This window comes from Glycine soja, chromosome 2 (assembly GCF_004193775.1).
Source record: "Glycine soja cultivar W05 chromosome 2, ASM419377v2, whole genome shotgun sequence".
Taxonomy (NCBI): domain Eukaryota; kingdom Viridiplantae; phylum Streptophyta; class Magnoliopsida; order Fabales; family Fabaceae; genus Glycine; species Glycine soja.
Window position 1 is genome coordinate 7,771,047 of NC_041003.1, and position 13,007 is coordinate 7,784,053.

At 27.8% G+C, this 13,007-nt stretch overlaps 2 protein-coding genes and 1 long non-coding RNA gene across 3 annotated transcripts; all 3 read left to right on the forward strand.

Annotated features, from left to right (window-relative positions):
- The first annotated feature begins 2,988 nt into the window (after positions 1-2,988).
- LOC114384940 lies at positions 2,989-3,675 on the forward strand. The gene has a single exon (XM_028344789.1). It carries the CDS (start codon positions 3,093-3,095, stop codon positions 3,513-3,515), a length of 423 nt encoding a protein of 140 aa, XP_028200590.1. The 5' UTR covers positions 2,989-3,092; the 3' UTR covers positions 3,516-3,675.
- A 4,062-nt stretch (positions 3,676-7,737) lies between these two features.
- On the forward strand, positions 7,738-9,790 carry LOC114370134 (nuclear transcription factor Y subunit C-2-like). The gene is made up of 4 exons (XM_028327424.1): positions 7,738-7,785; positions 8,135-8,192; positions 8,640-8,710; positions 9,432-9,790. Exons 1-4 carry the CDS (start codon positions 7,738-7,740, stop codon positions 9,729-9,731), a joined length of 477 nt encoding a protein of 158 aa, XP_028183225.1. The 3' UTR covers positions 9,732-9,790.
- A 1,719-nt stretch (positions 9,791-11,509) lies between these two features.
- LOC114370705 lies at positions 11,510-12,300 on the forward strand. Its single transcript, XR_003657908.1, has 3 exons — positions 11,510-11,637; positions 11,832-11,927; positions 12,059-12,300. It is a non-coding gene; the product is annotated as an uncharacterized LOC114370705 (long non-coding RNA).
- The last annotated feature ends 707 nt before the right edge of the window (positions 12,301-13,007 follow it).

Genomic DNA, 13,007 nt, shown 5'->3' on the forward strand with positions numbered 1-13,007 from the left:
TTTATCATCCATAGAGTTGATGTAAGTCTCAACTACATTCATACAAAAAATGATCTATATTTAGAGGGAATGTTTGTGTTTCATTCTCAAACTCTTGGTTTAGCAATAATTACACACCACAAATAAAATTAACCTCTGATCTAATAAGTTGAAAGACACTCGTGTTATATGTTTCATGAAATAAAAAGTAGACATCTCTTTTATTTCAACAAAAAATTAAGAAAAAAAAATCAAGTTGAATGCATATGATTAATTAATGCAAAAAATCATGACATATATAATGAGACGAGTAAGAGACACATGACAACATTATTTATGGAAATATTTAGTATGCAAAATATTTTTGTAAATAATTCATTTTAAAATGAAAAGGCCCATAATGTAATTAAATATAGAATAAAATATGGAATGTTTGTTTATTTATTTATGAAAATAATCAAAATGTTATTAAAATGATCATTATTGATCAATATGTAATTTCCATTTGATATGGAATATCCTTTTTAATTAGTTTTATATAAAAGTGTTCATTTATTGTCAATCTACTTATTTAATTAATGCAAATGGTATCAATTAAAAATATAATTTACTGACTTTTTTATGACATTTTGATGAACTATAATTTAATAGAAGATGAATTTAAAATGGATCATTAATTTTGACTTTAATGTGGAATGTTTATTTAAATTATTTTCGTATTAAATTATTCATTTACTATCATACTATTTATTTTGTTTTTACACATTGTCAATTCAAAATAATTTAATACCATTTTAATTATTTTTCAAAATTAAAACAGATAATTTAAAATATCACTGAGCGCGTGAATTAACTAGAGTTATTCTTTCTTAACCAAATTAAGATTCCGAATTTGAATATTGGATATATAGTTAGGCGTTAAATAGTTAACGATAAAATTTTATCATCTATAATAATTCTATCTAACTCAAAATTGATGTTGTCTAATAAAAAATACTTCTATTTTATAAAAAAAGTACAATAATTTTAAAATCTATGATTAGTTTGAACTATGTATACAATGCGCCTTTATTTAAATGGAAATAGACCATTTGTTTGTTAATTTTCCTTGTAAATAAAATTTAAAATGGAATAAAATTGATTTCTTCTTCAAGCTCACATGATAACTACAGGTGGTATATATTCTAATTAAAATTAATTGTGATAATTATGACATATATATTAACATGGGATAATCCAATGGGTTTGTAGGGGGAGAATTAGTTGGATTTCAAATAGAAGTTCTAAATTCTGGATAAAACAATTAAAAGAATACGAAAATAAAATTATTTTAAATTAATGCCAATGTATTACTATGATATATATATATATATATATATATATATATATATATATATATATATATATATAAATTAATAAATGAAATTAATATATATATATATATATATATATATATATATATATATATAATAAGTGTAATTTGTAACTATAAATCAATTGATTTATAAATTAATATTTAAAGATAATTAATATCCATGGAAGAAACCTAAACATTTGAATAGAAAGTAGAAATTACTATTTTGAATAATAAATTAAGAAAAAAATTAATTTAATTTGATTTGATGCAGAGATTCATGAGATAAATAAAAAAAATGAAAATAAGAAATAAAAACAGATAAAAAAAAAAAACAAGTAAACACCCCCCTTAGTCCCTTAATCCTTTGCCACTTCGTTGAATGAGACAATCATGTTTTTAAATGAGCTTCATTAATTAACGAAGCCAAGCTTATACCTGATGAGAATAACTTAATTGATAATATATACGTTGATTTTGTAGATAAGATTTGGATTTGATTATCACATAATATATTTTTAAAACAATAATAAATTTTAAGTGTGATTAAATTTTAAATTTTAAATTTAGGATTAATCTTATAACTACCACAAGAATCTAAAATTTGTGAAGATCCTTTGGAGTCCTACTCAAAAAGCAAAGAACTCAATGGTTAAAAAAAAGTTTCATTATATTGGGAATTTTCATGTCGCGTTTTGGTCTAAAACTTTACCTAAATAGGAGGAAAATAAATTAGAGATTTCTTTTTCTTTTTTACTTTTATGAAAAAAATTCTTTAAATAATATGAAAAATATAAGTACATAATTATATTTTTCTCTCATATTCTTCCCAGTCAAATAAGAGTTTTTCCCCTTTTATTTTTTCTTTCTTTCTATTTTTTGTTTTATTTTCTCTAATCGTCACAATGAATCGATCAGATTTCTATTATTACTGTATACAATTTGTAAGCTAAAGAACTTTCTTACTTTCAGAAATTGTCAACTTGCAGAAGCAAACACCATCAATATGTATGGATTTAATGAAAAGCCCCTTTGCAAAAAAAAAAAAAATAAAATAAAAATAAAGTGGGGGTGACGTCGTGTGCAGTGGATTAATAAGTAATCAGATCAGATATACATCTATAATATATATATATATATATATATATATATATATATATATATATATATATATATCAAAGTCCAAACTTCTAGATGCAGCCTTTTTTTTAATATGATAATCTTAGTGTAGTACTTTTCCCAAGTTTGATTCCATTTCCACGTGCTTACGATCGGCAATCCCGTTCCCGTGTGCGGTGTGTGTCCTTGTGTTGCACGCATTATTGTCATAATTTTACTATTAATAAGGTTAATATTAGGTTATACTATATTCAACTGTTATTTTATCAATAAAATGGATAACTAATTATGTGACCAATGACTTTTTAACACAATATTCCAATCGACGATTAGTAGTAGTGTTGATTATGTCTCAAGGTCAAGGTCAGTTCATTACAGTAGACGGATGAATCGTTTATTCACAAAAAAACTAGTAGAATATTAGGAGGAAATTATGATGTTCAATGTTCATGTTGACTCCCACGGTCACAACCACATTTCGGGTCAAACCGTAGTTTATTGACTTTGTTTTTTCAAAACCAATAAATCCCTTTAAATCCTCACACAACGTGCAATGCCTAACACACAAATCACTTCTATATAATAGAAGATAATAAACTCACCTTCTCGTCCTCCTTCAAGCTTAATTTACAAAAGCAATATGGAAACGGAGTCACTATTGCCTAAGCCAACTTATGGTGGCATAAAGAGGTACTTGAGAAGGAGGCGCTACCAACGCCTCGACGGCGATGGCGGTGCCACCGCTACCACCGGTGGAAAGAAAACAAAGATGATTAGGTCAAGAAGAAGAAGCCCACGTAGGCAATGGAGGATCAAGGCAATTCCAAAATTGACATGGATGGTTAGGTCACCCTTGAAGATGATGGCAAAGCTAAAAAATGCTTACACAAACTTCATGTTGAATTCCATGAGCACGGACAACATATTTGGTACCAAAAGGATTCCAAAGGCTGATCCTCATCAAGTGTCTAAGTATTATACCGGTGATGCGTTTGAGGCCAGGCTCATTTTTGAGATTTCAAAGGCCTTGGTTGCGTCTCATGAACTATATCCTGTACATTAATTATTGTTTCTACTTCTTTTTTTTTTTTTTGGATTTCTCGAATTTTCCTTTCGAAATTTCCCGTGTGATTCCGCAGAAAATGTTGAAGAATCACCCAGAAATTGTAATTTATTTCTTGTTAAACGCATACGCTTTCAAAATATGTTTTCACTTGTTTGTCTCTGCTGTCATAGTTTATATTTGTTGCTTCAAATATCTAACTTCTAGTTTTTTTTCCCAAGGAATCTAACTTCTTGTTATTCTTTTGTATCATGTTAATCTTGATGTATATTAATTAAATTGTAAATATTTTGAAATTAATATAACATCTTATAGATATAATTTACATAATAAATATATTGTAATATAATACTAAGTTTTTTTTTCTTTTTCGATCTTTTAATTTTATCTTACAATAAGAAGTGTTCTTGTTTGATTCTCTCTATTCTTGTAAAACTTAATAATTGAAATTAGCTACTCTGATGTTATTTGTCACCTTGATATGCCATGCATCAACAATAATTTTTAACTCAGGGAATGTCAAAGTTAAAAGTAATTTTATGTGAATTGTCAAAATTATTTTTTCACAAAAGTTAATTTAATCTTATCATTTAATTTTACATAAATGATTAAAAATAATTTAATTTTAATTACCAAAACTAGCTTCTATATTCACTTTATATATGTGGTATACAAAATTATTCAAGTCATATTCTAAAAGGCAAGCTGTCCATGGTGATATCACGGGCAAAGCAATTACTTGAGCAGCCACCCTTGTAAATGAATCATGATAGTGAGTGCATGGTCATGTGTAGCCACTCGTGAAAGTGAGCTAATTCCTAGACTCACATGTTTGATTTAAAATAATTCGTTTATTTTTAGGAAAGATTTTTGTAACAATTTTATAGAAAATAAGACGAAAAAAGAAAAATAGTATAATGTGAGCAATAAGACAGAAAAAATAATATATAATAATTGTTATAAAATTTTATTATATAAATATCATTTTCTTTATGCTTTTCCTGAGCTTGATTCCATGTGTCCAGGTGCTCCCTATCCCGTTTGAAATGAATTTCAGAAGTCAGAACAATTATTGTCCGATGCAATTTAATTATTTAATTTGACCAGTGCATAAAATGAAACTAATGGATTAAATTTTTACCCTTCTGTTTTTTTATCTCTGATTTATTCCACTTGATAAAGAAAATGAGAAATAATTATGAAGAAATTAAAGAAAAGAAAATCATGCTATATAGTTTTGGATTCCTTGCAGTTAGCCATTCACCTCTTCATTTTAAATTATTTGTGTGTCTCTTTTGCCTTGTGTTAAAATTCATTTTTTTAACATATAAAAAATCATTTTTTTTTTCAATACAAGAATTAGAACAACGGTAATAATTTATTTAGCCATTTAATTAAAGAGACTTTGATACCAATTATACAATGACCAACACTTCTAAAATCTTAAAACTGTTGGGTGAAGTCTAATATATTTATATATCTAATAACAAGGAATAAGTATAAATTGCAAATTATAATGCTTATAACATGTCCTAATCTTAGAATAAGATAATTTACATTTTCCCTAATTTTTTTAAAAACACTTTAACTTAGATTAATCCTATTTTTTTTTAGGAATTTTACCAATGATTGGATTCATTAGTTCAACTGAAAAAATAACCTGGTCCCTGGGCAATCTAAAAAATAACACATTATAGACATGTTATAAATTTAGTTAAAATAAAAAAAAATGATGGTACAAAACTTGTTTATTTTAGGTTTTTGAAAGAAAACAATATTGATTATTATAAAATAAAAAAGGTGAGTACATAATCCTCGGGATACATGTGGCTTCGACCAACTTTTTTTTTTTAATATATAATAGTCATGGGGAGAAAGATTAATGAACAGTTTAATTTTCAAAATATTAAATTTAGCCAATCATGTATGTGGATAACTCCATGCAGTTTAGATTTATACAAGTGGTTGGAAATTATTGTACAATAATTTCTTAAAGAGCTAGTTATGTATTTGCAACTTGGTAAAACTCCATTTAATTTAGCCTTATACAAGTGGTTCAAAATTATCCTATAATAATTCTTAAGGATGGACCTTTTGTTGGTTACCTTAACATGTCATTGTAGCCTTGACAATAATATTACAAGGTGCTTTTGCATTTTTTCCACTCTTAGAAAAAAAAAATATACCATTAATGTTTTGACATATAAACAAACAACAAATCAAAAGATAATGATACTTACCATGCATTTAATGTCTATGTTCTTTTTTAAATGTCAAGATTTTATTGCAATTTTGTTTTTTTTTCTTCACGATACCTAACTTTTAAAAAAAAATTGCAGACATTTTTTTATAAAAAACAATTTTAGAAACATCCATAATATATGAAACTAAAATAGTTTAACTTAGTTAATTAAGTAATATGTATAAATTATTATAAACTTTATGATAAAATTAATTTTTTATGTGAAGACTCAAATCTAAATTTTTTTTCAAAAATATTAATTATATACCAATTGAATCAACTATATGTTAATTCATTAAATGTAGTTAATATTTTTTTCAAATATAATTAATAAAAAATGCAAAAAAGAATTCGTAAAGAATCAAGAAAAATAGGTTCACACCTATTTAAAGAATTGCCTCCTAACATATTAAGGAGGAAACAATTACAATCTATCAATGGATTTCAATAGCAATTCAGTTTCACTAAATTCATTGGAGAATTCCATGTTGGTACCCTCTTATTCGACGACTCAGAATCATCAAGAAGAAAAACAGGTCAAATGATTTAAACTCTTATTACATGTTTTAGTCACCCATGCTTATTTTCTCAAAAAATAATTTTTCATTTATTTTAATGACAAATTAAGCAGGAATACAATTTCAATTGCAATTTATTTTCGTCAAATTCATTGCTAAATCCCATGCCGGTGCCTTCTCATCCAATGCTCCAATTTCATCAAGAAGAAAGAGAGGTGAAGTAATTCCATTTAAACTTGGATTATGTGTTTTAATCGCCATGCTTATTTTCTCAAAATATTTTTTCATTTATCTTAATGACAAATTAAGCCGACAAACAATTTCAATAATTTCAACATCAATTCAATTTCACAAAAATTTGTGCCAATTTCCAAGTTGGTACCCCTTTTTCGAACCTCAATATCTTCAAGAGGATGGAGAGGTAAAGTAATTTCATTTAAATTTCAATTACATGTTTTAACCATCTGACATTTTTTTTCTCAAAACTAATTTTTTATTTTCTTGATAAATTAAGCAAGCAAACAATCTCACTCTACCATTGGATTACAATAATAATTCAATTTTACCAAATTTCTTGTCGACACATAGTATCAACAAGAAAATAAAAGGGTAAAGTGGTTTCCTTTAAACTCCGATTACATATTTTAATCACTCACACTAATATTATGAATAACTAACCGGAGTAGTAAAGAAGATTAAGGTATGTTGAGGTGGATGAAATCCTAATATTTTTTTTTCTATATTTTTCTCACTTTTATTTCCCGATATGTAAAAATTTAAGGTACATTAATACCTAAAAATCAATTACATATTCATATTATTTGTATTAAATGTATAGGGGTGGAAGAGAATCCATTTTTTTAAATTTATTTAAATTACTATAAAAAATTGTGCCCTGATAAACTATATATAAAAATTACTTTGTTCATCTAATAAGTTATTTCTTTTCTTATATAACTTTTTTTTTTGTATTTCATATAGTTATATATTATTATTATTATTATTATTTTAACCGTGAACATTGTTAAGTCAAAGTTCTAGGTCTAATGCTATTCATCTATATTGGGAAAGTGTGATATGATTATTATATATATATATATATATATATATATATATATATATATCTTAATATTGATATGTTTACAAAGACATCTAAGTATTTTTAGGTGTCAAAGGATTAATTGTTATTATATTTTTTTATTTATGGAAGATTTAAATCTAAAATTTTGTTGAATAAAAATAAATCATGTATTACTTGAACTAATTATCTCTTAATTCATTAAATGTTATTAACATTGTTTTCTCAAATTAATTAATATAAAACCTACAAAAAATTTAGTAAAGGAATAAGAAAAATAGTTTCACGCTTATTTAAAAAATTACTCTTGACAAATTAAAGAAGGAACTAATTTCAATCTATTTCAATAATAATTCACTTTCACCAAATCTAGTACTGAATACCATGCGGGTGGTCTCTAATCGGGTGCCTCAAAATCATCAAGATAGAGAGGTGAAGTTGTTTTTTTTAAACTCCAATAATCCACATTTATTTGCTTTAAAGTTGAATAAAATAAATTTTGATGTATTAATTTTAAATGTTAAACGTAATTTAAATGTGCATATATAGTATTTTTTTGTGCAAAATTGTGCATACTTTTTTCTGATTGTTATTATTATTGAAAGGGATAAGTTTTGTTTTTCTAACAACGAGAAGCTATATGTAGATGCTATTTTTATTCTTTTTTATTTTTTTTCATGCTGTTGCCTATTAGGGTCACTGGTGAGTGTACTACTCCTTCACATGTTGAAGCTTAATCTTATCTTTTTTTTATTTTTTATTTTTTTTCATGTAATAGCAGGAGGAGAAACTCCGATCATTCTGGGAGAAGCAGTTACTTAATATTCAAATTGCTGAAGGTTTCCTATCTTCAACAAATGACCCTGATAAACTTAATTAGATTTGTCTTTCAATAACATATTCTTCCAAACAAAATTTTTAAGGTTTCTTTATATTAGTTCTATATCCAGCTAGAATGTCAACATATTCTATAAAAAAAATTATTTATGAAGTAATTGATTTATTTAATTAAAAAATTTACTAATTATAATATATTATAAATCATGTTACAAAGAATATATTTTAAAGAATGCTTTTTAATTTGCTAGATAAACTCACATATGCATACTCTTATTAACATTTCTTTTATCTCTTTGTATTTAAATTTTAATCAGACTTCCTTAATTTACCATCTATAAGAGTGTATTTAATTTGCTAGATAAACTCACATATGCATACTCTTATTAACATTTCTTTTACCTCTTATTTTTAATGATATATGGGTTCTTCTATGACGTAAATTGCAGCATTTAAGAGCCAGCAAAAGTTGCCGCTAGCTAGAATCAGAAGGATGATGAAATCAGAGCCCGGAGTTCAGGTTTATTTCCCTCCCCTCTTCTAATTTATTTGTTTATACTCCCTCTATTTTTAATTACAACATCATTTCAATTAATTTATTTTAAGAAAATTAATTTATTTAATTAATCACATTAAATCTATCAATTATTTATATTAGTATTTTAAAATTATTATTTTCTTATCTTTTTATCCACTTAATTATTTTTCGTTTTCGTTAATGTTTGAAGAGAGAATAATTAAGTATGAATATGTAGAGAAAAAATGATTAATACATCTAAAAATTTAAAAAATAGTTTTATAAAAAAGAACAAATAAATTTTTGAAAATGATAATTACTTAAACAAATGGATAGCTACTAATTTTATGTTAGTTTTTCTTCTATTAAGTGTCATTGGAATTTTGATTGATTTATATTAATTCACATTTTCCATGAAATTAGATACCAAATTTTCTTTACAAATTTTTTAAAATAAAAACAGTAGATAAACAATCAACAATTTGACCATTTAAAAAACTATTTACTTGTTTCATTCACTACCAAAGTGAGTATTTCACATTTTTATACCAACATTTCATTAATTAGGTGAGGCCACTTGTGTAGTTCGATCTTCAAATTAATTGATATTGCATCTTAAAAATCATGTGTAATTGTTATTATTTTCAAACAACACTGTTGTAATTATTATGTGACTGAGAAAACATTGTAGGCAACTCATGATGATGAAATGTTTACTAAGCAGATGATCAGTTCTGAAATCCCCATGCTGATGTCAAAAGCATGTGAGATTTTCATTCAGGAGCTCACTTTTCGTGCTTGGATGCATGCTGAAAAGAACAACAAGAGTATTGTGCAGCCTTGTGACGTTGCCAAAGTTATCATGCAAACTGATACCATGAATTTCCTCACTGAGATTATTCCAAACAACCTCGGCGATTTCAGTGTTTTTGATGCCAAGGTATCTTCATTCTTTTCTTCTTCTTTCGTTTCCAGTTACACCTTCCACATTCATTCAATGACTTCCTTAATTTACCATCTATGAGAGTGTATCAATATTAAGCTAAATAAAACTATCCTTGTGCTAGTTGTCACTCTGTTTGATAATTGCTAGTAATATATTTTTAACATACTTTTAATTATTAATTAAAATTTATTAAAATGATAAATTTTTTTAGGTCTCATAGCCTTACTCGTGATATTTTAGTTTTCAAACAATTTTAACCAATAGTTAAAAGAAATGTGTTTGGGTGTGTTACAAGAAACTTGTTGGTTAAAATATAAGGCTTACTTATTATTGCAGGAAGAGAATATTGCAAACATTGCAGAAGAAAACGAAGTTTCTCTGTCTTTCACTGCTGGTTTTATGGGAAATCCTATGATGAAGATGGACAGTGTAAGTAAGAAGTAAATTGGATTTAATTATACACATATTTGGCACAATTAGAGGTGTAAAAAATGACTGGTCTAGTCAGGCCGGCCTAAACCCGCCCACTAAAATATAGGACTTACTTATTATTGCAGGAAGAGAATGCTGGAAACATTGTGGAAGGAAACCAAGCTAACTTACCTTACACCTCTGGTTTTATGGGAAATCCTATGAATATGATGAATATGGACAATGTAAGAATGAAGTAGATTGGACTTAATTTTATACATATGTGGCATAACCAAAGGTGGCAAAATAGGTTAGTCTAGTTGGGCCAGCGCGAACTTAATTGCCTACTAAAATATAGGAGCTTGCTTATTGTTGCAGGAATACAATGCAAATGGAAGCCAAGTTGCCTTGCCTTACACTGCTGGTTTTATGGGAAATCCAATGATGAATATGGGAAATGTACGTATGAAATAAATTGGACTTAATTTTATACATATGTAGCACAACTAGAGGTGACAAAACAAGTTGGTCTGGTTGAGTCGGCTTAAACCTTCCGAGTAAAATATAGGTTTTACTTATCATTGCAGGAAGAGAATGCTATAAACATTGCAGAAGGAAGTCAAGTTGCCCTGCCTTACAATGCTGATTTTGTGGGAAATCTTATGAATATGATGCAAATGGGCACTGTAAGAATGAAGTAGATTGGATTTAATTTTATACATATGTGGCTAAACAAAGGTGACAAAATTGGTTGGTCTAGTTGGACTAGCCTGAACTTACCCGCTAAAATATAGTGTTTGCTTATTGTTGCAGGAAGACAATGCTGGAAACCTTGCAAATGGAAGCCAAGATGCCTTACCTTGCACTGCTGGTTTTATGGGAAATCCAATGATGAATATGGGCAGTGTAAGTATGAAGTAAATTGTATTTAATTTTATACATATATGACATATAACTAGAGGTGGCAAAATAAGTTAGTCTAGTCGAGCCAACTTGAACATGTCCACTAAAATATAGGGCTTACTTATTATTACAGGAAGAGAATGTTAGAAACATTGCAGAAGGAAGTCAAGCTTCCATGCCTTACACTACTGGTTTTATGGGAAATCTTATGAATATGATGCAAATGGACAATGTGAGAATGAAGTAGATTGGATTTAATTTTATACATATGTGCCATATAACTAGAGGTGACAAAATAGGTCAGCCTAGTACTCTAGTTGGGTCCACCCGAACTCACCTGCTAAAATATAAGGCTTACTTTTTGTTGCAGGAAGACTATGCTGGAAGCCAAGTTGCCCTGCCTTATCCTGGTTTTATGAAAAATTCTGCGATGAATATGGTTAGTGTAAGTATGAAGTAAATTGGATTTAATTTTATACATATGTGGCATAACCAGAGAGGTGACAAAATGGATCGGTCTAGTCAGATGACTCGATACATCCACTAAGATATAAAATACTTATTATTGTAGGAAGAGAATGTTGGAAACATTACAGAAGAAAGTCAAGTCGTCTTGCCTTACACTGATGGTTTTATGGAAAATCATATAGATATGATGAATATGAGCTATGTAAGTATGAAGTAAATTGAATATAATTCAACATAAAAAGAAAAGAAAATTTAATTCATATTTTGTCCAAATGTGGCATAACTTTTTGTCATATATTAAATTTAAACCAGTCTGAGAAAATTGTTATTCTTACACGCTGAATGTGTTGACTAATTTACTGAAATTAATGAACTCTCCTTTTATTTACTTCAAAGGACTTGGAGGCAGGAAACCAACTGATTCCTCAACCAAACATGATGCAGCCACCCTTTATGCCTTCAGATCAATTGCCTTACAATTTTCAACCCAATGTAAGAGGGACATTGTTAACACTATATCATGGACCTAGTGTTTCTTATACACCAAATTACAAAATAACCTTTATTTTCTTTGTTTCACATATCCATGACAATGTTAAGATCTATATTTTGTCATATTGCAGTGAACGTAGGGATGCATTTGCCGTTGCCGGGGGTGGATGAATGAAGCCATGGTGTGGTCAAAATTAATAAACTATGTCTTCTCTTGTGGATCTGGAGCAACCGTTTACATCTATTATTAATTCCCATCAAATAATACCCCCACCCCCCTCCTTTTTTCAGTTCGGAATTTTGGAAAACTTTAGCCCATAAAATAATTGGTCACCTTTGTGTTTAACATTCTATATATTCTGTGCCTACCAAAGACCCTTTTGGAAAGGTTGCATCAAATTTTAATTTTCAAGATTTGTTATAAGTGATAACCTTTGCATAATTCACTCCATCATAACGCAGTTTAGCAATTATCATGAACGAAATTAGACCGTAGGGGATTTTAACTGGTTTATATTTGAGGTTTGGAGATTGCATGGATTATATTTATATAACTAGATAAAAATTGAAAACTACTTTGAAATTTTCAGACTCAACTGGAGCTAATTAAAATTAAGTATGCATTGGATTCTGTACAATTTAGACAAAACACTAGTCATAGAAAAGTGTTCTCCTCAAAGTAATTAATGTTGCTTTTGTGTGAGCTTGGTTTATTGGCTTATGAACTTTACATGGCTTGCTCCCATTTTATACACATTTGTGTTAGCTGCGAGCTGCCCCTGCTCTGTTAAGTTCACCCACTACGCTTAAAATTAAACTTCATATTGTTCTGAGAAAATTTATCCAAGACACATGAAGTCTTAGAAAGCATTTCATACGGAAGTTGTTTGAGATGTTTCTAATTTTGATCGACTTCCATTGTAAATTGATATTTTTGCTACAATTGTTCTTATAGTTTGGCAGTAAAATATCAAATGAGGATGAACAACAAAAGTCTACAAATTTGGTTTCTTTGACTGCACTTTTTATTTGATAAAGCTGTGTTTTACCTCAATTACGTTGCTTCGTATGTCCCTGTTT

Excerpts from the sequence above, each read along its gene's own strand:
- LOC114384940 (XM_028344789.1), top strand. The coding sequence starts at position 3,093 with ATGGAAACGGAGTCACTATTGCCTAAGCCAACTTATGGTGGCATAAAG.
- LOC114370134 (XM_028327424.1), top strand. The coding sequence starts at position 7,738 with ATGCGGGTGGTCTCTAATCGGGTGCCTCAAAATCATCAAGATAGAGAG. Across the intron at positions 7,786-8,134 it reads AAAATCATCAAGATAGAGAG|GAGGAGAAACTCCGATCATT; the intron begins GTGAAGTTGTTT and ends ATGTAATAGCAG. Across the intron at positions 8,711-9,431 it reads AATCAGAGCCCGGAGTTCAG|ATGATCAGTTCTGAAATCCC; the intron begins GTTTATTTCCCT and ends TTTACTAAGCAG.